At 42.2% G+C, this 23520-nt stretch overlaps 1 protein-coding gene across 4 annotated transcripts in view; it reads left to right on the top strand.

The window, feature by feature from the left end:
- The window catches only part of SLC20A2 (solute carrier family 20 member 2), an 81500-nt gene that overhangs the window by 45795 nt on the left and 12185 nt on the right, over positions 1–23520 (top strand). For all 4 annotated transcript variants that reach the window (XM_067556930.1, XM_067556929.1, XM_067556932.1 and 1 more), the window contains 5 exons: positions 881–977; positions 6575–6691; positions 7276–7479; positions 9464–10052; positions 23184–23369. In XM_067556930.1, the coding sequence (XP_067413031.1) occupies positions 881–977; positions 6575–6691; positions 7276–7479; positions 9464–10052; positions 23184–23369 (1193 nt within the window). The remainder of the gene's footprint in view (positions 1–880; positions 978–6574; positions 6692–7275; positions 7480–9463; positions 10053–23183; positions 23370–23520) is intronic.

The raw sequence follows: 23520 nt of genomic DNA, 5'->3' as shown, positions 1-23520 counted from the left end.
ACAACATCTCAAAGAACTGTAACTGTAGGGTAAATAACAGTTCTTTACACTGAGCAGCATGGTTTGTTGATGCACATAAGGATATATATGAATTTCCACCATTGTACTCATTTGTGCTACGTTTATACATGTTACTGTCAATGTGCTATATTGATTTAATACAGTTACCCATTTAACACATGCAGAAATGTTTGTCAGCAAAGGGGAAAAAATCAATGTACGCTTGATTTTAAATAGAGATGTTAGAATATGTTTTTAGAAATCCCTGACTAGGTCCTCGTAGTAATACCAGTAGTACCTAGAGGCCCCACCAAGATCAGGGCCCTATGGAGCTAGGTGCTGTACAAACACACAGTGAGAGAGAGTTCTTACCCCAAAGAACTTAGAGTATAAATAGCCAAGAGAGGTAAAGAAGTGGGAGGAGGGTAAACAGAGACAGAGAAGGATGAAGTGACTTGCCCAAGACCGTTCAACAGGTCACTGGTGGAGCCAGGAAGAGAATTTAGGTCTCTTGACTGCAGTCCAGCACCCCATCCATGAGACAATGCTGCCTCCCATATTTTTAAATTACTCGCCATCGAACTGCTATGGTGACCTTCTTCCCCAAGCTGCTACCCTATTTGTGACTGGAGACACCACTGTTATGAATTTAAGTTTTATGAATAGTCACACAGGCCTAAATCTTCTCTCCAGCATCTGCCCAGGATTAGTGGACTAGAGAGTAGAGAACACAGTGGTTGGAAGTAGGGGGTAAAAGCCAGAAGATCCATCCACCTGATAGTGGGGGTGGGTGATATTTTTTTCTCAACTTTTGCCAGTCCTAGTGCTTGTCTACACAACTAACCCATGTAACTTTTCCTCTTTTCTCATTATTATGCAGGAAGACCCTGTACCCAATGGTCTTCGCGCACTTCCAGTGTTCTATGCTGCTACAATAGCAATTAATGTGTTTTCCATCATGTACACAGGAGCACCAGGTGAGTGCAATCTCAGGCATGAGACATCCAGAAGGAAAGCTTTGTTCTGCCAGCATTATTATTAGTTCATTTTGTATTTGCTAACAGATTCTGGGGTGCACTGTTGAATAATAATAAGAAATAAACATGCATGAAGTTTTTATGATGACAAATAAAACAGGCAGAGGATTAGTAGATCTCGCTCCATTAGTGTTCCAGAACTTCAGTGGTTGTCTTGATTTTTGAAATACAAATTTCTGACAATCTGAAGATCAAGCAATCTGTTCAGTAGAGGGTTTTATCTTTTTAGCCGTAGCTCTACGACGTGGCTTCCTAGGAGACGGGAGCAGCACACTTGGATTGTTTCAGGAGGTTTTGCCATAGCAGACACAGTGCTGCAGTTTCTCTACTGCTGGTTGGGTGTTTTGAGTGTGGTCAGGCTTCTTTAAATTGCAGTTAGCGGTCCAGATCCTGGTGTGAATTAGCATAGCCATTGAAGCTACATGGCTAAGGATCTGCCAGCGCCATAGCTATGCTGGCATAACCTTGTTGTATAGAGGCAGCCTATGCATTAGTGTAAGAATAACACCTCTCTGAACAATGGTAGCTACCTATGATGGAAACATTCTTCCATCGACATAGCTACATCTACACAGAGAGTTAGGGCAGCATAGTTATGTCACTCGGGGGCGTGTGGCTTTTTCACACCCCTGACTGATGTAGCTATGTTGACCGAATTTAAGACCAGGCCAAATATAGTACATGGAAGGGGATGTTGGTTGATAGTACTGTAACTATTCCCTTCTCTTAATGGGATTGCTGCGCATGCTGTTTAAGAATAGCCAAAAATGTTCCTTTCTAATCCTGTTCACAGTGTGTTAGTTAAGTATTTGGCAGTGGCTTAATAAAATAAACTAAAAAATAATCTTAATGACCTTCCTTTCTCATAACACTTTCTAAAATATAAAAATGAAGGGCGAGATCTGTTTTAGACACCGCGAAATAAATGTTTGGACTCCGAGGCTCCTGTTCTGTAAGCTTTTATACATGTGCTTAAGTTAAGCATGGGAGTATTCACTTGGTGTTCAAGATAAACACACAGGTAAGTGTTTGCAAGTTCAAGGTCCAAGTTCTTTCTTCCTTTAGGGCCTGATCCTGCAACTTCTAAATACATAATCAAATTGAGTTTGCACACGGAGCCCTGTTGACTTCAGTGAGGCTACTTATGTGAGTAAGAGTCATTCACATGATTGGGGATTGCAGGATTGAGACCTTGGTGAGCAAGGCACTCAGGTGGCCTATTGAGCAGATGGTGAGGTGAGCATCAGGGTTTATTGACCAAAGCAAAGGTTAGGTAAATATTTACCTTAGTGGACAGTATATCTTGATGTATGCTAAAATGCTGATGTGCGCAGTCATTGCAGGACTGGTCCAGCACCAGCGATGCTGATTGGAATTTTGCACTGACTTCTATGGGAGCAGGGTCAGGGTTTATGTGCACTATTGATCCTGAGGACCAACCCTTCAATCCTGTGCATGCCATCTCAGCACTTCAAATATCCCACTGTGCACCCCGAGTCAAGGTTACCGGGGTGTGTGTGTGTTAACATGACCGTCCCTCTAACATCCCTTCACAGGCCATTGGCATATCTACCACCAGTAGTCAAAGATCAGTCAATTGCCAAACTGGGCTGTCCCATCATATCATCCCCTCCATAAATTTATCGAGCTCTGTTTTAAAGCCAGCTAGGTTTTTTGCTCCCACTGCACCCCTTGGAAGGCTATTCCAGAACTTCACTCCTCTAATGGTTAGAAACCTGTATCTAATTTCAAGTCTAAACTTCCTGATAGCCAGTTTATATCCATTAGTTCTTGTGTCCACATTGGTACTGAACTTAAATAATTCCTCTCCCTCCCTGATATTTATCCCTCTGATGTATTCAAAGAGAGCAATCATTCAACTTTCTTTTGGTTAGGCTAAACAAGCCAAACTCTTTAAGTCTCCTCTCATAAGGCAGGTTTTCCTTTCCATGGATTATCCTAGTAGCCCTTCTCTGCATCTGTTCGAGTTTGAATTCATCTTTCTTAAACATAGGGGATCAGAACTGCACAGTATTCCAGATGAGGTCTCACTAGCGCCTTGTATAACGGTACTAACATCTCCCTGTCTCCACTAGAAATACCTTGTCTGATGCATCCAAGGACCTTATTAGCTTTTTTCATGGCCACATCACATTGGCGGCTCATAGTCATCCAGTGATCAACCAATACATCCAGGTCCTTATCCTCCTGTCACTTCCAAATGGTGCGTCCCCAACTTATAGCAGAAATTCTTATTAGTCCCTAAATACATGACCTTTCACTTTCCACTATTAAATTTCATCCTATTTCGATTACTCCAGTTTACAAGGTCATCCAGATCTTCCTGTATGATATCCTGATCCTTCTCTGTATTAGCAATACCTCCCAACTTTGTTTCATCTGCAAACTTTATTAGCACATTCCCACTTTTTGTGCCAAGATCAGTAATAAAAAGGTTAAATAAGATTGGTCCCAAGACCAATCCCTGAGGAACTCCACTAGCAACCTCTATCCAGCCTGACAGTTCACCTTTCAACATGACCCACTGTAGTCTCCCCTTTAACCAGTTCTTTATCCACCTTTCAATTTTCATATTAATCCCCATCTTTTCCAATTTAACTAATAATTTCCCATGGGCAACCATAACAAATGCCTTACTGGAAATCTAGGTAAATTAGATCCACTGCATTCCCTTTGTCTAAAAAAATCAGTTATCTTCTCAAAAAAGATCAGGTTGGTCTGGCACGATCTACCTTTTGTAAAGCCATGTTGTATTTTATCTCAATTACCGTTAACCTCGATGTCCTTAATTACTTTCTCTTTCAAAATTTTTTCCAAGACCTTGCATACTACTGAGGTCAAACTAACAAGCCTGTAGTTACCCGGATCACTTTTTTTCCCTTTCTTAAAAATAGGAACTATGTTAGCAATTCTCCAATCATATGGTACAGCCCCTGAGTTTACAAATTCATTAAAAATCCTTGCTAATGGGCTTGCAATTTCATGTGCTAGATCCTTTAATGTTCTTGGATGGAGATTATCCGCCCCCCCAATTTTGTCTCATTAAGCTGTTTGAGTTTGGCTTCTACCTTGGATGTGGTAATTTCTACCTCCATATCCTGATTCCCATTAGCCACTCTACAATTATCCCCAAGATCATAGAATCATAGAGTTGGAAGGGACCTCAGGAGGTCATCTAGTCCAACCCCCTGCTCAGAGCAGGACTAACCTCAGCTAAATAATCCCAGCGAGGGTTTTGTTAAGCCGCAGCTTAAAAACCTCTAAAGATGGAGATTCCACCACCTCCCTAGGTAACCCATTCCAGTGCTTCACCACCCTCCTAGTGAAAAACTTTTTCCTAATGTCCAATCTAGACCTCCCCCCCTGCAACTTGAAACCATTGCTCCTTGTTCTGTCATCTACCACCACTGAGAACAGCCTAGTTCCATCCTCCCTGGAACCCCCTTTCAGGTAGTTAAAGGCTGCTATCAAATCACCCCTCATTCTTCTCTTCTGTAGACTGAACAAGCCTAGTTCCTTCAGCCTCTCCTCATAAGTCTTGTGCTCCAGCCCCCTAATCATTTTTGTTGCCCTCCGCTGGACTCTCTCTAACTTCTCCACATCCTGGTTGTAGTGGGGGGCCCAGAACTGGACACAGTACTCCAAATGTGGCCTCACCAATGCCGAATAGAGGGGAATGATCACTTCCCGTGATCTGCTGGCAATGCTCCTACTAATGCAGCCCAATATGCTATTAGCCTTCTTGGCAACCAGGGCACACTGCTGACTCATATCCAGCTTCTTATCCACTGTTACCCCCAGGTCCTTTTCTGCAGAACTGCTGCCTACATCATCATTTGCCTCTGCTTTTAATAAGGCTAAGTATTTGTTTAGATATTCGGCCTTGCCCAGATTTTCTTTAACCTCCACCCCATCCTCAGTGCTTAGCAGTCCCACTTCTTCTTTCTTGGTTTTCTTCCTATTTATATGGCTATAGAACCTTTGACTATTGGTTTTAATTCCCTGTGCAAGATCCAACTCTACTTGGCTTTTGGCCTTTCTCACTTTATCTCTACATGTTCTGACCTCCAAGAGGTAGTTTTTCTTGCTGATCCTTCCCATCTTCCACTCTTTGTAGGCTTTCTGTTTTCTCTTAATCACCTGTCTGAGATGCTTACTCATCCAGCTTGGTCTACAACTATTGCCTATGAATTTTTCCCCCTTCCTTGGGATTCAGGTTTCAGATAGTTCCTGCAACTTTGACTTGAAGTAATTCCAAGCCTCCTCCACCTTTAGATCCATGAGTTCTTCAGTCCAGTCCACTTCTTCCCTTCAATTAATTCCTTTAATTTGTTAAAGTTAGCCCTTTTGAAGTCAAAGTCCCCAGTCATAGATCTATTTTTGTTTATCCTTCCATTCAGTTTGAACTGAATTAGCTCATGGTCGCTCGAACCAAGGTTCTCCCCTAAAACCAGTTCTTTTATGAGGTTCTCACTACTCACCAATACCAAATCTAAAATGGCATCCTCTTGTTGGTTCAGTAACTATTTGGTGAAGGAATCCATCAGCTATTACATCCAGGAAAATCTGGGCCCTATTATTATTACTAGCACTTGTCTTCCAGTCTATATCTGGGAAGTTAAAGTCTCCCATAATCACATAGTTCCCAGTAGTATTTACGTCATTAAAAGCCTTAAAGAGGTCTCTAACCATGTCCAAATCAGATTCTGGTAGTCTGTAGCATACCCCAAGCACTATCCTAGGGGAAACTCTAGTAGTTTTCTTCCCCAATGTGATTTTTACCCAGACAGACTCTGTCTTATCAATTCCATCACTTCTAATGTCTTTAGTCTACCTCATCGTTGATATACAATGCTACTCCACCACCTTTGCCTTTATATCTGTGTTTCTTAACAGCACATACCCTTCAATACTTGTACACCAGTCATGACTACTATTCCACAATGGTGCACAAGAAAATACTTCTGTAGGTATGGCCTCCAAATCTCAAACAGTGTTGAAGCTGCCAACAACTGAGAATCTCCAACACTCAAGCCTACCCATTTATAAGAAGCTTTTCATTATACTTTTAGTCCAGTGTAAATAAGGGAGTTGCACTGAATATTCTCAAGTGAAATGCCTGTTCAAAATGCATTTGTTTTCAATATAGTTTGTAAATCACTTCCAACGTATTGACTTTCTAACCATAGAGAAATAATTGGTTCTTGATCTCAGTGTATTGCATTTGCCAAATAAGTCAAATTTCATTTTTGCCATAATTGAGGTCTTAATCAGCTAAACTGACCCTTTTCAAAAGCTTTGTCCATCCTCTTGTACAGGCTTGCTGCATCAAAACAGAACTACTCCAGCCTTGCTGAAAGAGCTTATTGACTACCAAGGTGCCAGGGTCAGTTTTGTTACAGGTGCTGCAGAAGTAGACACTGTTTTATCTTTGGTGCCAAAGTTGTAATATATTAAGGAACTGACTTACATTTTGCACATTAACCTGTAACTTTTTTCTTCCTTTCCCTTCACAGTGCTAGGACTGATACTTCCTGTGTGGATAATAGCCCTAATATCATTTGGTGTAGCTATAGTATTTGCTGTTCTAGTGTGGATTTTTGTGTGTCCATGGATGAAGAGAAAAATAGCAAGTAAGTATTTTGTAGTTGAAATGCTAGTGGATTTAAAATCCCTTGTGAACTTCAATATATTCTATTTTAGGTTTTAAAATATATGTATAAAAGGAAAGAAAAAGGACTTGCACAATGGCTATATTTAAACCATTTCTTTTACTTTACTTAAAGTTAGACTAATCAAGACTTTTTGTTTTGCAATAGGTTTTTAATTTAAAACAAAACTACCTTGTGATGTCTGCTGAATGGGGTTTAAATGCAGAGTTTAAAAATATAAAGTTTCAGATTGCATTAGTAAATTGAAGAACTAGTGTTTCACTTCAGTAATCTCACCTGGTGAACTTTTAGATAGGCAAAAGGCTTTTTCATGGTTCTCAGGCTAATGAAGATAAATCTGCTAGTAATAAAGGCCCATGAAAGAATGTACGTCTGAGTTAATTAACAAAACAATAACCAAACCATTCAAGTTGCTTTACTCAAATTCATATTTTTATGACCCTGGTATTTTGTTATCTATGCTACTTCTGGTAGTCCTAAGTTTGAATAACCCTAACCATGCTATAAAAGATTGGTTTTGAATTTCGATTCTGGCATTTCCTTAGGTCGGTTAAAGAAAGAGGCCGCATTGTCAAGGATATCAGACGAAAGCCTTGACAAAATTCAAGATGAGGAGACACCTGTTTTTAAAGAGCTTCCTGGAGCCAAAGCAACTGACGAAAGCACAATTCCCCTCACTGGCTCAATAACAGAAGCTGCTGGAGTGTCAGATAGCATAGCAAATGGAAACCATCCACGTGTGCCATATGGTAAGGAAACATGAACAGTCTTTTCTTTCCATTGTGTTGATGAGGTATCCTCCTCATGGGCATGTGTTACATTCATATATATTAAGTATAATTTTCTTTGTTACTCAAAATTTCTCACAAACCCTTCCTCTCCAAGTGTAGCTACTTGTATGTTTTCAGCTGTTCGTGTTAGCTATTTTTTTTGCCTGTTCACAACTTAAAGAACATTTTCTCATTTTGGAGGTAAGTTTTCCAAAAATGATTTAAAAAACAATCTGAGGAAATGTTGTTCAGCCTATGTGAATAATATATTAATTTTATATACAGCTGAAAAAGGATATTCTTCTATTCTTATTCCTAATAATACTTATTTCCTATTCGTAAAACCACTTTTAAAATGCAGAGAGTATGAAAGCAGATGAACTATGAAAGTTCAAATTTAGCGTGGAAATTCTGAGCATGTTGCTCTTGCTAGTTCTGGAAAGTTTTGGGCTAGAGTTTACAAATTTATGACCATTTGGAACATGTCCATTAGAAGAATCACACATACAGAAAGCAGCTATGCATGTAATCAGGCTCTCATTTGTTTAAAGCCCTGATTCTGCAGGCTGGTTTGTGTGGCTGGATGTCCTGTGCTCTCTCAGAGCCCCATTGACTTTGATGGGTCTCTGCATGAATGCAAGGATTTGTCCATGCAGCCTGGTGTAGTTGGCAGGATTATGGCCTAAGTCTGCAGTGCGTGTAAGTAATTGCAGTTTTTCACAATTAAGAGGCACATTTGGTTGAGGGGTGCCTATTAGCTAGTCAACTGGGAGTTTTTCTTTCAATCATTGACACTGAAGCAGCATCCATACTGATGTTCCACTATTAATAATTATTACACACATTTGATCTTGTGAGAACAAATTAAGTTGGATATATTACCTCCATAAATGTACATCACCACTACAAACCTTTACAATAAAACAAAAACAACAGTATTTTAATGCTGAATAATTAAAATCCCCAAAGTGAGGAAATGGAAAAGTTAAGGTGTCTTCAGCAATGTTAACTTAGCCACTCTGTGAATTGCGTAGTCCACATTTAACATAAAGATATGTAGACAAACATACAATATAGAGAACAACAGCTATGTGTCACTATACCTATTGTGTTAATAGAAGTAAAATATACAGGATATTCAATATGTCTATTAACATTTTTGTAGGAACTTAGCTTTTCCATTTCTGAACTTTTAATTGGGCAACATTAACAAATTTATTTGTAATATTTTTCTGAGAGCCTGCAGTTTTGGTATGCTTTTATTCATAAGCTTTGGGGTTCAGTTTATGGAGTCTGTACAAACAGTTCTCCCAAAATCCAATGATTGACTACCAGTAAAGTTACATGGCACTATATTATTTATTTGGGGTAGAATTTTCACACACACACAAATCTTCCTTTTCAAAAGTGACAGGTTTTTAAGTCACCTGGGTGCTTTCGAAAATTTCCCACTTACTCTGAAGAAGCCCATAGTCAGAGGACTGTTCCTGTCCTGGAATACTTACAATCTAAATAGACAAGCCAAACAAAGATGAGTAGAAAGGAAGTATTTACCCCCATTTTAGAAATGGGTAATTCAGGCATCGAGAGATTACAGGTAGAATTTTAAAGGTGTTTTGTGTTAGGCCCCCAAATTCCAGCCTAAGGGTCTTGTCCAAGGTCACAGAGCAGTTCTGTGGGACAGCGGAGACTTGAGCGAAGATCTTTTGAGGCACAGACTAGTTCCCTAATCATAAAACCATCCATCCTTCCAACTGTCGACACTCCCTAAATGTCACCATGATGGGGAAGCTGTTTGTTTTGAAACTGATCAATGCCTTCCTGTAACCGAGATGAACTTCTGTATCATATACTGCAGATGGCTATCCTTTCAGCAATTTACACTTTGTTTTGGTGTCTTCCTAAGCACAGAACTTTCATATTTCATAGGACAGAAATAAAATCTGACCATCTGCCTTTACAGGAAGGGCTTTTTCTATGACGCACACCACCATGAAATCTCCTGTTTCCAACGGCACCTTTAATTTTGATGGCCATATGAGGAGTGATGGCCAGGTATATCACACTGTGCATAAAGACTCAGGATTGTACAAAGACTTGCTACACAGAATACATCTGGACAGGGCAAACAGTGAGAGGCCCTCACAAGAAAACAATTACAAGATACTGCGTCGCAACAACAGCTACACTTGTTACACAGCTGCCATCTGTGGAATGCCAGTACATTCATCCTTCAAGGCAGCAGATACATCAACCCCAGAAGATAGTGAAAAGTTAGTAGGAGACGCAGTGTCCTATTCTAAAAAGAGAGTTCGCTATGACAGCTACTCCAGCTACTGCAATGCTGTAGCTGAAGCAGAAATTGAGGCAGAGGAAGGTGGTGTGGAAATGAAGTTGGCATCGGACCTAGCAGATCCTAACCAACTCCCAGAAGATCCTGTGGAAGAGGAAAAGGAGGAGAAGGACACATCTCAGGTCCACCTACTTTTTCACTTTCTCCAGATCCTAACAGCCTGCTTTGGATCTTTCGCCCATGGTGGTAATGATGTCAGGTAAGTGTGTGAGAACTCACAAGCTGAGTGCTTTTTAATTGAACTAAGTGCTTTGAGAATTATTTATTTGACACCCAGGGGGGCACTGTGTAAACACCGTGCACTGTGACATAATTGCTTTGCTATAGAATCTTACTACATTGGCTATATCAATGTTTTTAAAGACTTGGGCTACTCAATATTTTCTGTCCCTATAACCAGGGGCACAGCTACTGGTGGGCCTGGGCAGGCCACAGCCCACCCACTTTGAAAGCAGGCCCACCCAATCTGTTGCTTCTTCTGCTGCCGAAGCTCTGCTTAAGCTAGCCTGGAGCGACAGGCTGCTTTCAGCTGGTTGCTACCCGAACTTCCTGCTTCTAATCCCATGGCCAGACGCAGAAAGTTCGGGAAGTGACCGGGGGAGAATCACTAAGCTGCCCGAAGCTCCAGTTGACAAGGTAACTGGAGCCTGCGGCAGCTTAGTTTCTCGGCCCGGTCACTTCCCAAATTTAAGCAGGAAGTGGCCCAGGCCCACCCGAGTCAATCACAGGCCCTACCAGAAAATCACTTCTGGCTATGCCCCTCCTATAACAGTAACTTCTTTTCTATTCTATACTAAATAGTTCAAGTTTAGCCGAACTGTAGCACATGGAGGCCCCTCTCAGGGATCAGGGACCTGCTGCGTGGTAGACTCTGCATAAACAGGCAAAACAAAGACAGCTCCTGCCCTAGGGAGTGCTCAGTCTATTTTTACTCAGAGATCAGAGCCCGATGAGAAGTTTAAACTATTTTTGTCACTGTACTTAGACTGAAGTTAATCTTTTATCATGTGCCCAATCAGTGCACTCAAGTCATGTAGAATTTCTGTTTAGTGACCAAACAGTGTCACCAGCTTGCCAACCACTTCTTCCACAGCTTGGGGGGAGGGAGACTTCCCAAGGTACAGACGGGGCTCACCAGGGAGTTGCTGCCTCCTGTGCCTTTGAAAATATCCCTTTTAGTAAATAGATGTAATAATGCTGGCCCCTGTGCTAAACTGTGGGGCACTCTACTATTAACTTCTCTCCACTTGGAAGGTCAGCCTTTTTATTAAAAACTGGCTACAGTTTGTGTTGGAGGGGGAAGAGTTGACAGGAAAACAAGACTTTGGGCCTAACATTGAGCCTGCTTCTGACACCTTTACTCATGGCAAATAGCATTTTACTCCCATTCGTTTCCATGGGACTGCTTGTAGAGTGGTATCTCAGCTAGTGGAAGCATGATTTCCAAAGTCTGCACTTCTGTAGGATAAAAGACAGGGTTCAGACTCTCTACAGTCAGAAGTTGCAGTTGATAGTTTAATCCCTTCATATAATTTTTCATTTTGACTAGATTCATACTTTGTTCTGGGATCCACTTCATTGCCCCACTTTGCCCATTTCAGAATATTTTTGTAATGTGGTTATGGAAACTAACCAGACATGTAAGTGGGGTTTAACCAGTTGCGTATACTATAGTACATTCATTTTTTTCGAGACTGACTTGCACCTGTAGCTATGATCCAGGAGTGCATTTTGCTCTTCCATACCACGTAGGGCTGGTCCATAGATGTGGACCCTTGCTCCCAAACCATCCATGGTGAGATCAGTAAAGCTGTGGGCAGGTGCCAGGGTCCTCCCATCCCATAGCAGACTGCAGAGCAGGGGTCAGAGTGTGCACATTTTCATTATATACTTTGTTTATTTCAAGGTCTCTTTCTAAATTATACTGATAATATTGCAAGGACAAAACAGAACTAACTTAATTTTGTGCAAGGCATTTAATTGTTGCTTGTTGGCCTATTTTTCTTTCATTCAGAATTGTGTATTGTGGTGGTGCCTGGAGGACTCAGCAAAGTATTGGGGATCCTTTATGCTAGGCATGGTATATACACAACAGAAAGATGGTTCAGGACCTATGGCTCTGAATCTAAGGCCCTGATCCTGCAGTTGACTGCATGTGGGTGTGCCCCCCCTCCCTGCACCTCTGCGGAGCCCCACTGACTTCACTAAAACTCAGTGCAAATACAGGAGTGTGTCCACGTGCAATTCAGCTGCAGAGTCGGGGCCTGAGTGTGTGAGTATATCCCAAGTAGTGTTTGGGATAAGCACTGTAAGAAATTTAAAACCGGCAAACTTGTATATATCTCATCTTCTGGTTTCCCCTCCCCCCATGTTGAAAAAAAAGGCCCCCTGAGTGTCAATAAGGCTTTCTTAGATATTAGGCTAGTGGAACTGGTTGTGAGAGCTTTAAACCAGGACAAAAGGGAGAAGCCTAGAATAAGGTGACAGGAGTCAAAAAGGCAAAGTGAGTAGAGTAGCAGGGCATGCTTCAGGAAGGGGAGAGGGAATAGGGCACCAAAGTGGGACCTGGGCAGTAAATATAGAGTTGCACTGGACAATACCAGCATAGAAACCCTTTAAAATGAAAAAGGAGGGATGTGAAAAAGAGAGTCTTGTGGCAGCTGAGCAGTGATAGTGGCCAGGAAATGAGGTACGCATGCGTAATGCATTGTGGCAGTGCAAAGGATGGCGGCTGTGTCACACGCACAGGCTACTGGCACGGTGCTTCTGATTAGGAACCCGTGTCTCCCTTCGCGCGGCTAGCACCCCTCGGCTGCAGGAAGTGGCCATGAGCAAGATGTGTGCTGTTCTGGGAGAGACTTGGGCCCACGTCTGCTACTCCTATTTTGGATTTGTGGCGGCCACTACTTATATATGCCGGAGGAAACTTAGCCAGCTCACTCAGCCTGTATATGCCACATTCCTCCTTCCTCCTTGTCTCTCTCAGCAACAGAAGTTGGTCCAATGCTTGTGTCTCTCATATCCTGGGACTAGCACGGCTACAACAACACTGCATACCTTCCTTCAAGGTAGAGCACGCTCATTTCTGCCGTGTATTAGAACCAAATCCTTGGGGCCAGAGTAAGAGCATGTGTAGGGCAATTTCTGGATCCATGATGATGCTGCTGCTGAAGTGTTTTGCAGTGAAGTGTATCCTGGCCCAGGGAGAACCTTTGACAGGGCTCTGGCCTGGTGACCTGGCTGTTGCACGGCAATTCTTGTGGGCTGAGTGTTTCTGGTGGATTCTGACGTGAGATTTCCATGCTGCTCCTTCCTGACTTTGACCTGTTGGCTAGAACTGCGGTTTCCCTGAGAAAAGAACTCTCCCAGCTCACGCTTCATCTCACCAGGGGAAGAGCACCATTCTGTCTGGTCTCTCTTTGAGGCAGCTGACTTTGTATTTTTAGCAGACTCTATACGAGTCCAAGCTTCCACAAAGGCTGTTGTTAAACTCTCCCCAGCACTGTTTGCCAAGCTTAGAACTGCTCCGCCCCCTCATTTCCCGTGGCCAAAAGCAGACTTGTATCTTTGGTGAACTTGAGAAGGATGTGATTCAGATTCCCAGATAAGAGGCAGTCCCATGAGTACTGAGCCGTGGACCCACATCCCTTTAGGCTTCCAAGTTAGCCCCACAGAGGTCAGGAACTTCCATTCTAGCAAGGTAGTAGACTCGCATCTTTCAAGATGTCCTGTAAAGAAATCCAGGGTTTTGGAGACAATACATCATTTAGGGGACTGAAGTCCCTTGTCAGCTGATGGATGCCTATACAACCTTTCTAAAATCTACCCCTTCCTACCACCAGGCCAAGATTTATTTCACATTCTGACTTCTGCAGCCTCTTTTCTTCTGGCTTCTAGCTTCTCAACTTGCCTTTTCTCAGTTCTTTACAAATGCTGCTGCAAAGCTGCTTCTTCCACTCTCTCCCTTCTTTGAATCCCTTCATCTAACTTCCCTTTCCTTTTGTAGTAAGTTTTAGCTCTTCACCATCTCTTCAAGGTGCTGCACAGTTCATCTCCTCCTGCTCCCTTTTCAGGCTTCTCACTCCTGTCTTGTCGTCCTTCCCCAAGATGCCTCCATGCTTGGAATACCCTCCCCTGGTTTGCCAAGTCTCTTCTGCCAGGCCCTTTGCTACAGACCCCTCATGTGTTAGAGAGGATAAAGGGAGAGAAGAGGAGGAAAGTTGAAAATTATCAGTTGCATGAAATTTAATGTTTGACCTATTTTATATTTTACTTAAGTGTATGATAATGATGTACAGTCTGGCTTATAATTCCATTTAGACTGAACTATTGATGTCTAATGTGGATTGTAAAAACTCCTTCCAAGTCAGTCTTCTCCAATGCTTTGTATATTATTGGTTGGACTTTTGGTGCACAGTAAATAATAATATGGGTATCTTCCATGTATTCCATCACACAGAAGAGACTAGGGGAAGACTTTTGATTCGGGACTTGAAGAGGTTAAATTGGTTTGTTGCCTCCCAAACCAAGGTAGAATGGATTCACTGAGCATGGTAGCTGAGCCAGGAAATCTAGCCTTGACAGTGCTTCATGATGCATGTTTCCACATGCTAATATCATAGCAATCCCAGAAATAGCTCTGATTTTTACCTCAGGATTCGACATTTGCAGCACCCTGGGCTCCTCTTTGGGCTGACATCACCAGGGATAGTAGCAATAGTGGCTGTCCATTAAAAGAAGCAGGCCATGCTGGTAATACCTTATTTGGAAGGTTATTTTGTTCCGGACACCTCCCTGCTGTAAGCTTAAATGTGCTGTGGCAACGACGCTGGATCTGTTCCAGGGCCCGGGACTAACTGAGCCAATCCAGAAGCCGCGTGACAATGTAGTGTGCCTGGGCTGAATAAAAGCCAAAGAATTTTAAATCCCAGCTGAATGCGTTCGAACAGAAGCTCTGAAAAAATGTTGTCGTTAAACTTAATTAATTGTGTGGCGTGTACAGGTTTCACTGGCTCAGCACTCAAGCACAAGGGGAGCACACGGGATCACTCAGAGGTCAACACAAGAATGAAAAGGGCAGCATGGAAAAAATGATGCGGCCCAAGAGGGTGACTGCACCGTAGAGTTGCCAGTGTTTGAAACTGTTGACTGGGACCAGTTCTCCAAACAAGTTTGGAAGGCTGGGGTCCTGCTAGCCACGGGAGAGGGTTGTATGCATCTTCCGGAGAACTATGGATCTTAATGATCAGGAGCTCAATACCGTTACCCTATCCGCCTCTTGTGAGCTTGTAAAGATACCTAACCGTCCGTGATGGGAGCACTTGCAAAGATCTGGGGTCCAGCTTGGCATTCAGAAGTCTGAACGCTTACCTGAATAGATAGATGTCCCCAAGAAAGAGTCCTTTGTCTCCACACAAAGGGGCCCTCCTGCCTGCAGCTGACTTTTGGTGGGGAAAGAGCCAGTGACCTTATAACCCACTGGCATGTTAGGAACCTTCCTAATCCTCTGGCACCATCAGGGGCATGGCACACAGCTCACCAACGGCTTGGTCCCACACCCACTGAAGTGAATGGAAAGATTTCCTCTGAATTCAGTCAGCTGTGGATCATGTCCTCAAGGATGTGATGGAGTCTCCATCACTTGAAGCCTCTAAGTCAAGATTGGATGTTTCTAAAAGAGATGCTCTATTTCCACCACTAATTATTGGACTTGATGCAGGAATTACTGGATGAAATCTATGGCCTGTGTTATGCAGAGTCAGATTAGCGCATAATGCCAGCATGTTTGTTGGGGGGCGATGCAGGGGGAGTGTCCCTTATTTGCTTATTCCTTCAAATTAGATTGGATGTTTTTCTAAAAGACACATTCTCTAGTTCAAACAGTAATTGATTCAGAGACATCCTATGGCCCATGTTATACAGGAAGGCAGACTAGGCAAACAGAATGGTCCCTTCAGACTTGTATTTATGAGAGAGATTTTCTTTCTTCCCACCTCATCCACAAGGATCTGGAAGTGTTGGAGGGGACAGATTCCTTGCTCCACCACAGGTTTCCTGAGTGAGTGTGGCAACTCAGTCTCTTTATTCCTCAGTTGCCTATCTGTCCAGTGGGAATAATTGTCTCCTCTATTCACCTCTTCTGCCGCTGCAGGGAGAAATTAAGTTGTCCTGTTTCCAGCGCCCTGGTGTGTGTGAGAGAGAGGAATTTGGGGGGAGCATTAGTTTCTACCGATACAGAGTTGCTCATAGTCATCTCCTCAAGATGCCCCCATCAGACTCTGTGGCCTGATGTTAGCACAACAGTCAGATTTCCCTCCCCTTTGCCCCAGCTTAGCAGCAGTGTGCCCAGCAGACTCCTCCAGGGCTAACCCCTGATCAGCAGATTTTGCCCTGCCTGTTTGTTGTGCAGTATTAACAGGAAACCCTTTCCTAGTGGACTGGACTTATTCAAATCAGAGATACCGTTTGCCGGTGAAAATTGTATATACTTAAACCTGTATTTTAATACAAAAGAGCATCTTTGCTGCTGCAATTTATTAAGACTTTTCTGTAGTGTGACTAATTGCTAACAAAGCTTTTAAGTGTCAGTGGTGATTCTCTTACAGATCGCTATAAGCCAACAATTTACTTATTCTAAATTTACCTGCTGTTAATTTCAGCGTACACTTTGTTCCCATATTATGGAACAATATTAAGGAGGGACTGATCAGTTTTCACTACATTCTTTGGGCCAGATTCTCGGCCTGGCATTACCACCAGTCTGTTTCTGCACCCATAACATTGCAAGGGCTGCTGAGTGCATTTAGAATTCTACTTACCTGTTTGGGCCTGCAAATCAGATACTTAGACATCTAAATAATTTAATTTGCAGCTACAAACTGTGGGCACAACAATTGTCGTGGAAAAGAATCACACTGCTACATTTTAGAGTTGGATCGGGTGCAGCTTTAATTGTGACACACACACAGTCACATAACCATAGCTATGGGGAATACTATAGCCATAGGGAAAACCCAGGTGGCTATAGGGAAGTCAAGCAGCATGTCTGGATGCTGGGCAAATGTACTTCAACTGGATAACAGATACAAAAGACTTATATAGGGGTCGCTTAGGTTCATTTACATGTTGATCGTATAGTGGAATTTGATTAACAGTTTATACTTAATAGGAAAGACCATCACAATGCATAGTGGGGCACACCAGATGCCCTCACAGGAACGCCCAATGAGTCACTTGAGTATACAATTAGGTTTTCAGGGACCCTGGTTAACTCCTGAAGATGGGTGGTGACACAATACTTGTTCAAATGCTAATTTGTATGGAGTGAGTTTCTATGGGGCCAGTAAGACAAAGGGGGGCAGGTACTGGTACTTATCAAACAGGTGAAGTCTGTTCACAGACTTCAGTAAGACTTAAGGCTCAACAGAGAACTTGCCTCTCGGGTGTGGTTCAGAGACCTCTTGTGGGACTTTAACATCTTTATCCTAATTTCAGTTGAGGCCTTCTGTTAATGGTTTAGCCTGGGGCTTCTATTTCAGTTTCAGGCTACAACTTTAGGCCAGGCCTTCCATGACCAGTTTCAGGCCAAGCATTCTATTAATAAATGTAATGCTTATTTCTTTGATTCCACACAATGAAGGCTTGGTTTAAAAATTGTAAATGATTCAATCACTCTTCTTCCTTCCAGGTAAAATCAGTTTGGCAATCCTGCACTACAGGGCTTCGAATCATTTTCATTGTGCTTCTGTGGACCTTTTCATTTTTAACTATAGCTCAAGCATTCACAATGACTCCTTAGAAGCTCCTGTAGATTCCAAGGACATCAGCCTATGGGAATCTTAGAATATTTTTGTCAATTAGAATTAGCCTATGTTTAGCTAAAATTAACTTAATCTGCAATCAATGTAGTGCTTCTACATCCATCAGATTTTTATCTAAATTTTTCAGAGTTTTTATTAATCTAAACCATTTATTGCTGCCAGGGTCTTTCTCCAAATCACTAAGACTGTCTTTTATGCAGTAAAATCAAACAATAAAACTATTTTTAAAGTAATACAATTTACCATGCAATTGGAATGTCTCATTTTTTGTCATGCATTCCCCTAAAAGAAACTTCCTTCCAAATCATTGCTCTGAGCAAGTTCTTGGAATTATTTGCTTGTGATGGAAATATTCATTCATTTATGACAGTGTTTCTCACTTCATTTTAGAGCTTGATTTCTCATGAAATAATAGAGTTAAACTAAGGGCCTCGTTTTAGGTGGGAGAAAAGAAGATCCAGGTGGTAGAAAATGTAGTGAAGAGAATGGAAAGAAAGTGGAGGGTACATAGCGTTGCATGGAAGGAATTAGGTGGAAGATGAACTTGGGATTCTGAGCAATAGAGAGGCTGGAGAGTGCACGTTTGAAGTGGGCTGGACACATAATGGGAAAAGAACGATATCAAAGAGAGCATGCGAGGAAGAGGGACAACAAGAAAGGGCGTGAAAGACAGAAGATACGATGGAAAAACTATGTCAAAAATTGGAAGAGAGAAAGACTGGAACTCCAAGATCTATGAACCCATGCCAAGGACTAGATGGAATGGCAAAGAATCATGGACACCTCTTCCCCATGTAAATGGGAAAAGGAGTTGAGAAGTGAAGTGGAAGGGCCTCATTTTGCTTCAGTGCTCAGTGCTTCTATGAGGTTACTGAAGACTCTCAACTCCTAGTGACTTGAGAAAGATCAGGCACTAATATTTTATTCCAATGAAAGTTGGGACTCCAGTTTTGAAATGATATAAATGATTAACACTGAGCCATGTTAGCTTGCCTTGTACAGTATAAGACCTTAAAGCTGTCCCTTGCTCCAGCTGTGTGTTTTGGTACTGTGCCATGAGTAAATATAGCCAGTCCTGGACCTAGGACAAGTGTAACTGTCAATCCCTGGATTCTGTGTTCTCGGAATCCTACTCTCCGTTATCAGTTATAAAGAGAGTAGCTGCGTATTAGAGTTTAAATCTATTGAATTATGTTTGACTTTTTAAAATTCTTTATCTTTTGTTTTGTAATTATTTAGATGTGATTAGATCTGATAATTACAATGCAGTCTTCCTTTTGTGCTTTCTTGGCTTGGGGTAAAGGAAGTACAGATTAGCAAATCATATTGCAACATATCATATCAAGGAAAGTACTGTACAATCAGTCAAGTATATTTGCCTTGGGTAAGGCGGTCAGAATGAGCATGTTTTTTTTGAGTGATCTTATCCTTAACATTGTGACACACGATTCATAGAACCTCAATTTAGCGGTATAACTGGGACCAGATTTTCAAAAGCATGCATTTCACCATTAGGTACTTAAATGAAGCATGTAATCTCTTTCTTGTTCTCCTAATGTATTCATAGAACCTCTTCTTATTGCTTTTTAAGTAACTCAGTTTGCTAAAGAGGTCCTGATGGATTACTGATTTGTCTCTTCCTGTTCTCCCGATCTTTCTTTCACATTGGAATAGTTTGCTGTTGTGCCTTTAATAGTGTTTCTTTGAGAAACTGCCAGCTCTCCTAAACTCCTTTTTCTGTTAGATTTTCTTCCCATTGGATCTTACCTGCCAATTCTCTGTTAAAGTCTGCTTTTTTGAAGTCCATTGTCCTTATTCTGCTGCTTTCACTCCTTCCTTTCCTCATAATCATGATACAGTGACTCTGATCAAATTAAGCCATAAAAATGTTAAATATATTCCCTCTACATGTATTTGGTAAAGAAATACTAAAAATTACCACGTCATTTCCTTTTTATGGGACACAGCTGGTGTGCCTCTGCCCCACATTAAACTCTGGCTGCGATATCAATCTTTTGTGGCTATTTACAGCCATCACACGTTAAAGCAGCTGTCAGGCTGCTCTGACTTGACACCATGGACCTAGCTCTGCACAGAGGCTATGCCTGGGTCAGAGAAAGGCACCGGGCAGCTTTTAAGCCAGCTTTGCACACATCCTGTTGCAGGCAGTGGCATAAAAAAGTGCCACTGTGGCTAAACAACAAAGTAAAAGAAGCAGTTAGAGGTAAAAAGGTGGAAGTTAAATCCTATTGAGGAAAATAGAAAGGAGCATAAACGCTGGCAAGTGAAGTGTAAAAATATAATTAGGAAGGCCAAAAAAGAATTTGAAGAACAACAAGCCAAAGACTCAGATAATGGCAAAATGTTTTAAGTACATCAGAAGTTCAGTGGTTCCCAACCTTTTTGAGTGAAAGCCCCACTAGTTAACACTAGGTAATATACGTGCCCACCCAACCTCCCAACCCGGCCATAAACACATATGATGATAATGACGTCAATAATAATAATAATAAATGATGCTTACCTGAGTAAGAAACTAACCTTGCCCTGCTGCAGCCGCCACCGCACACCTCTTCCCGTCCCTCATGGACTGAGGGTAATGGAGGCGGCGGGCGCTGGCAGGCTGGTCGGGACGGCTCCAGGCCCCCATCGATGCAGGGCTGATCTGCTCTAGCCGTGCGCCCAGCTGGCTTGGGGCTGTGGGGGACTGCTCCGGCCGACGTGGGGCTTGAGGGGCTGCTCCACTCTGGCCAGGCATCTGGCCGGCTTGAGGCTGGGTGGGGACTGCTCTTCAGCTCCGGCCAGCGTGGAGCTCAGGTCTGCTGCTCCCTCGGGGGGCTGCTCCTTCGCTCCGGCTGGAGCAGGGCTTGAGGTTGCTGTGCTCGGCTGGCGCACGACTCAGGGGGGGCTAAACGACCTCAGTATTACTGAAACCTCATGGATCCCCTGTAATCTTTGACGCTCCTACAAGGGGGTCCCGCACCCCAGGTTGGGAACTGTTAGGCTAAACAACCAGTGCGGCCACTGGACAATCAAGATGCTAAAGGAGCACCCAAGGAAGATAAGGCCATTGCAGAGAAACTAAATGAATTCTTTGCATCTGTCTTCACGGCTGAAAATGTGAGGGAGATTCCCAAACCTGAGCCATATTTTATATATTATTTAGGTGACAAATCTGAGGAACTGTCCCAGATTGAGGTGTCATTAGAAAAGGATTTAGAACAAATTGATAAATTAAACAGTAGTAAGTCACCGGGACCAGATGATATTCATCAAGAGTTCTGAAGGAATGCAAATGTGAAATTGCAGAACTACTAACTGTGGTATGCAACCTATCATTTAAATCAGCTTCTGTACCAGATGACTGAAGGATAGCTAATGTGATGCCAATATTTAAAAGAGGCTCCAGAGGCGATCCCGGCAACTACAGGCCAGTAAGCCTAACTTCAGTACAAGGCAAATTGGTTGAAACTGTAGGAAAGAACAGATTTATCAGACACACAGATGAACACGATTTGTTGGGGGAAGAGTCAACATGGTTTTTGTAAAGAGAAATCATGCCTCACCAATCTACTAGAATTCTTTGAAGGGGTCTACAAGTATGTGGACAAAAGTGATCCAGTGGATAAAGTGTACTTAGATTTTCAGAAAGCCTTGGACAAAGTCTCTTAAACAAAGTAAGCAGCCATGGCATAAGAGCGAAGTAACTGGATCAGTAACTGGTTAAATTATAGGAAACAAAAGTTAGGAATAAATGGCCAGTTTTCAGAATGGAGAGAGAAATAATGGCATCTCAGGGGTCTGTTTTGGGACCAATACTGTTCAAGATATTCATAAATGATCTGGAAAAAGGGGCAAACAATGAGGTGGCAAAATTTGAAGATGATGCAAAACTACTCAAGACAGTTAAGTCCAAAGCAGGCTGTGAAGCGTTACAAAGGGATCTCACAAAACTAGGTGACTGGGCAATAAAATGGAAGATGAAATTCAGTGTTGATAAATGCAAAGTAATGCACATGGGAAAACATAATCCCAACTATACATATACAATTATGGGGTCTAAATTAGCTGTTACCATTTAAGAAAGAGATCTTGGAGTCATTGTAGATAGTTCTCTGAAAACATCCACTCAATGTGCAGCAGCAGTCAAAAAAGCTAACAATGTTGGGAATCATTAGGAAAGGGATAGATAAGACAAAATATCATGTTGCCTCTGTGAAGCAAAAAGGATTCTTTCCCCAAGAATCAGGCAGCACAAGATAATACTGAAGAGGTTTATTCATGGCACCAGGAAGACTGCCTTAAACAGCTTCAAATTCATGGTGTTGCAAAGGTCACTTATATACGTTTTTTTTTATCATTTAAACAATCCATTTACATTTCTTCTATCTATTCACTTATGAATACAGACACTGTTCCACCCAGAAAGAACAGGGGTGATAGACAGATACAAAACATATGTGCAGAGACACCGTAATTACATCAAAGGATCTATGGCTACATTTGGGCGGGAGGGGGGTGTAAAGAATGTGCTGTTCTTATTGTGAGGCAGAATCACTGAGGGGGCATCTGGCCTTCCGAGTTATCAGGTATTTACATTGCCATTATCCTTGGGGCTCTGGTATGCCTGCCTGTTAACTACTGTGGGTTTCGGTTTAGCTGAAAACTGCTTCAGGCCTTACACCTCTATATAAATCCATGGCACACCCACATCTTGAATACTGTGTGCAGATCTGGTCGCCCCATCTGAAAAAAAGATGTATTGGAACTGGAAAAGGGCAACACAAATGATTAGGGGTATGGAAAAGCTTCCATATGTGGAGAGATTAATAAGACGGACTTTTCAGCTTGAAAAAGAGACGACTAAGGGGAGATATGATAGTCTATAAAATCATGACTGGTGTGGAGAAAGTAGATAAGGAAGTGTTATTTACTCCTTCTCATAACACAAGAACTAAGGGTCACCAAATGAAATTAATAGGCAGCAGGTTTAAAACGAACAAAAGGAAGTATTTCTTTACACAATGCACAGTTAACCTGTGGAACTCCTTGCTAGACGCTGTTGTAAAGGCCAAGACTATAACAGGGTTCAAACAAGAACTAGATAAATTCATGAAGGATAGGTCCATCAATGGCTATTAGCCAGGATAGGCAGGGATGCAAAACCACTTCAGGGATGCTCTGAAGTGTCCCTAGCCTCTGTGTGCCAGAAGCTGGGAATGGGCAACGGGGGATGGATCACTTGATGATTGCCTGTTCGGTTCATTCCCTCTGAAGCACCTGGGATTGGCCACTGTCAGAAGACAGGATACTGGGCTAGATGGACCATTGGTCTGACCCAGTATGGTTATTCTTACGACATTGTACAAAGTTTTAATCTATTCCATGTTGCAGAACTAGAATAAAGCCGAACCAAGTTTTAGAGGAAAAAAATGAATACAACAAATGTGACTTGTTTAAAAGCACTTGCCTCTGTTTTTATAACTGATGTAATAATTTTATTTTCCTAGCAATGCAATTGGTCCTCTGGTAGCTCTCTGGCTTATATATGAGCAAGGAGGTGTAATGCAAGAAGCTGCTACTCCTGTCTGGCTGCTGTTTTATGGAGGTGTTGGGATCTGTGTGGGTCTCTGGGTCTGGGGTAGAAGAGTTATCCAGACCATGGGTAAAGACCTCACGCCAATTACACCTTCCAGGTATGTACAAGATTACTAATTTGATTGCCTGAATTTCTAATATTATCTAGTTTGAGAAATTGCCGCTGTAGTGTTTGTGTTTTTAATTGTGTGACTGCTGGATTTGCTTTTGATTTGATTCTAACGATAACTTGTTTGACCTCCCAACCTT

This window comes from Emydura macquarii, unplaced genomic scaffold (assembly GCF_026122565.2).
Source record: "Emydura macquarii macquarii isolate MOO-44397 ecotype Brisbane River unplaced genomic scaffold, CSIRO-AGI_Emac_v2 contig_1790, whole genome shotgun sequence".
Taxonomy (NCBI): Eukaryota; Metazoa; Chordata; order Testudines; family Chelidae; genus Emydura; species Emydura macquarii.
The sequence above is the reverse complement of the archived record's forward strand: the minus strand, read 5'-3'. Positions and strand labels throughout refer to the sequence as shown.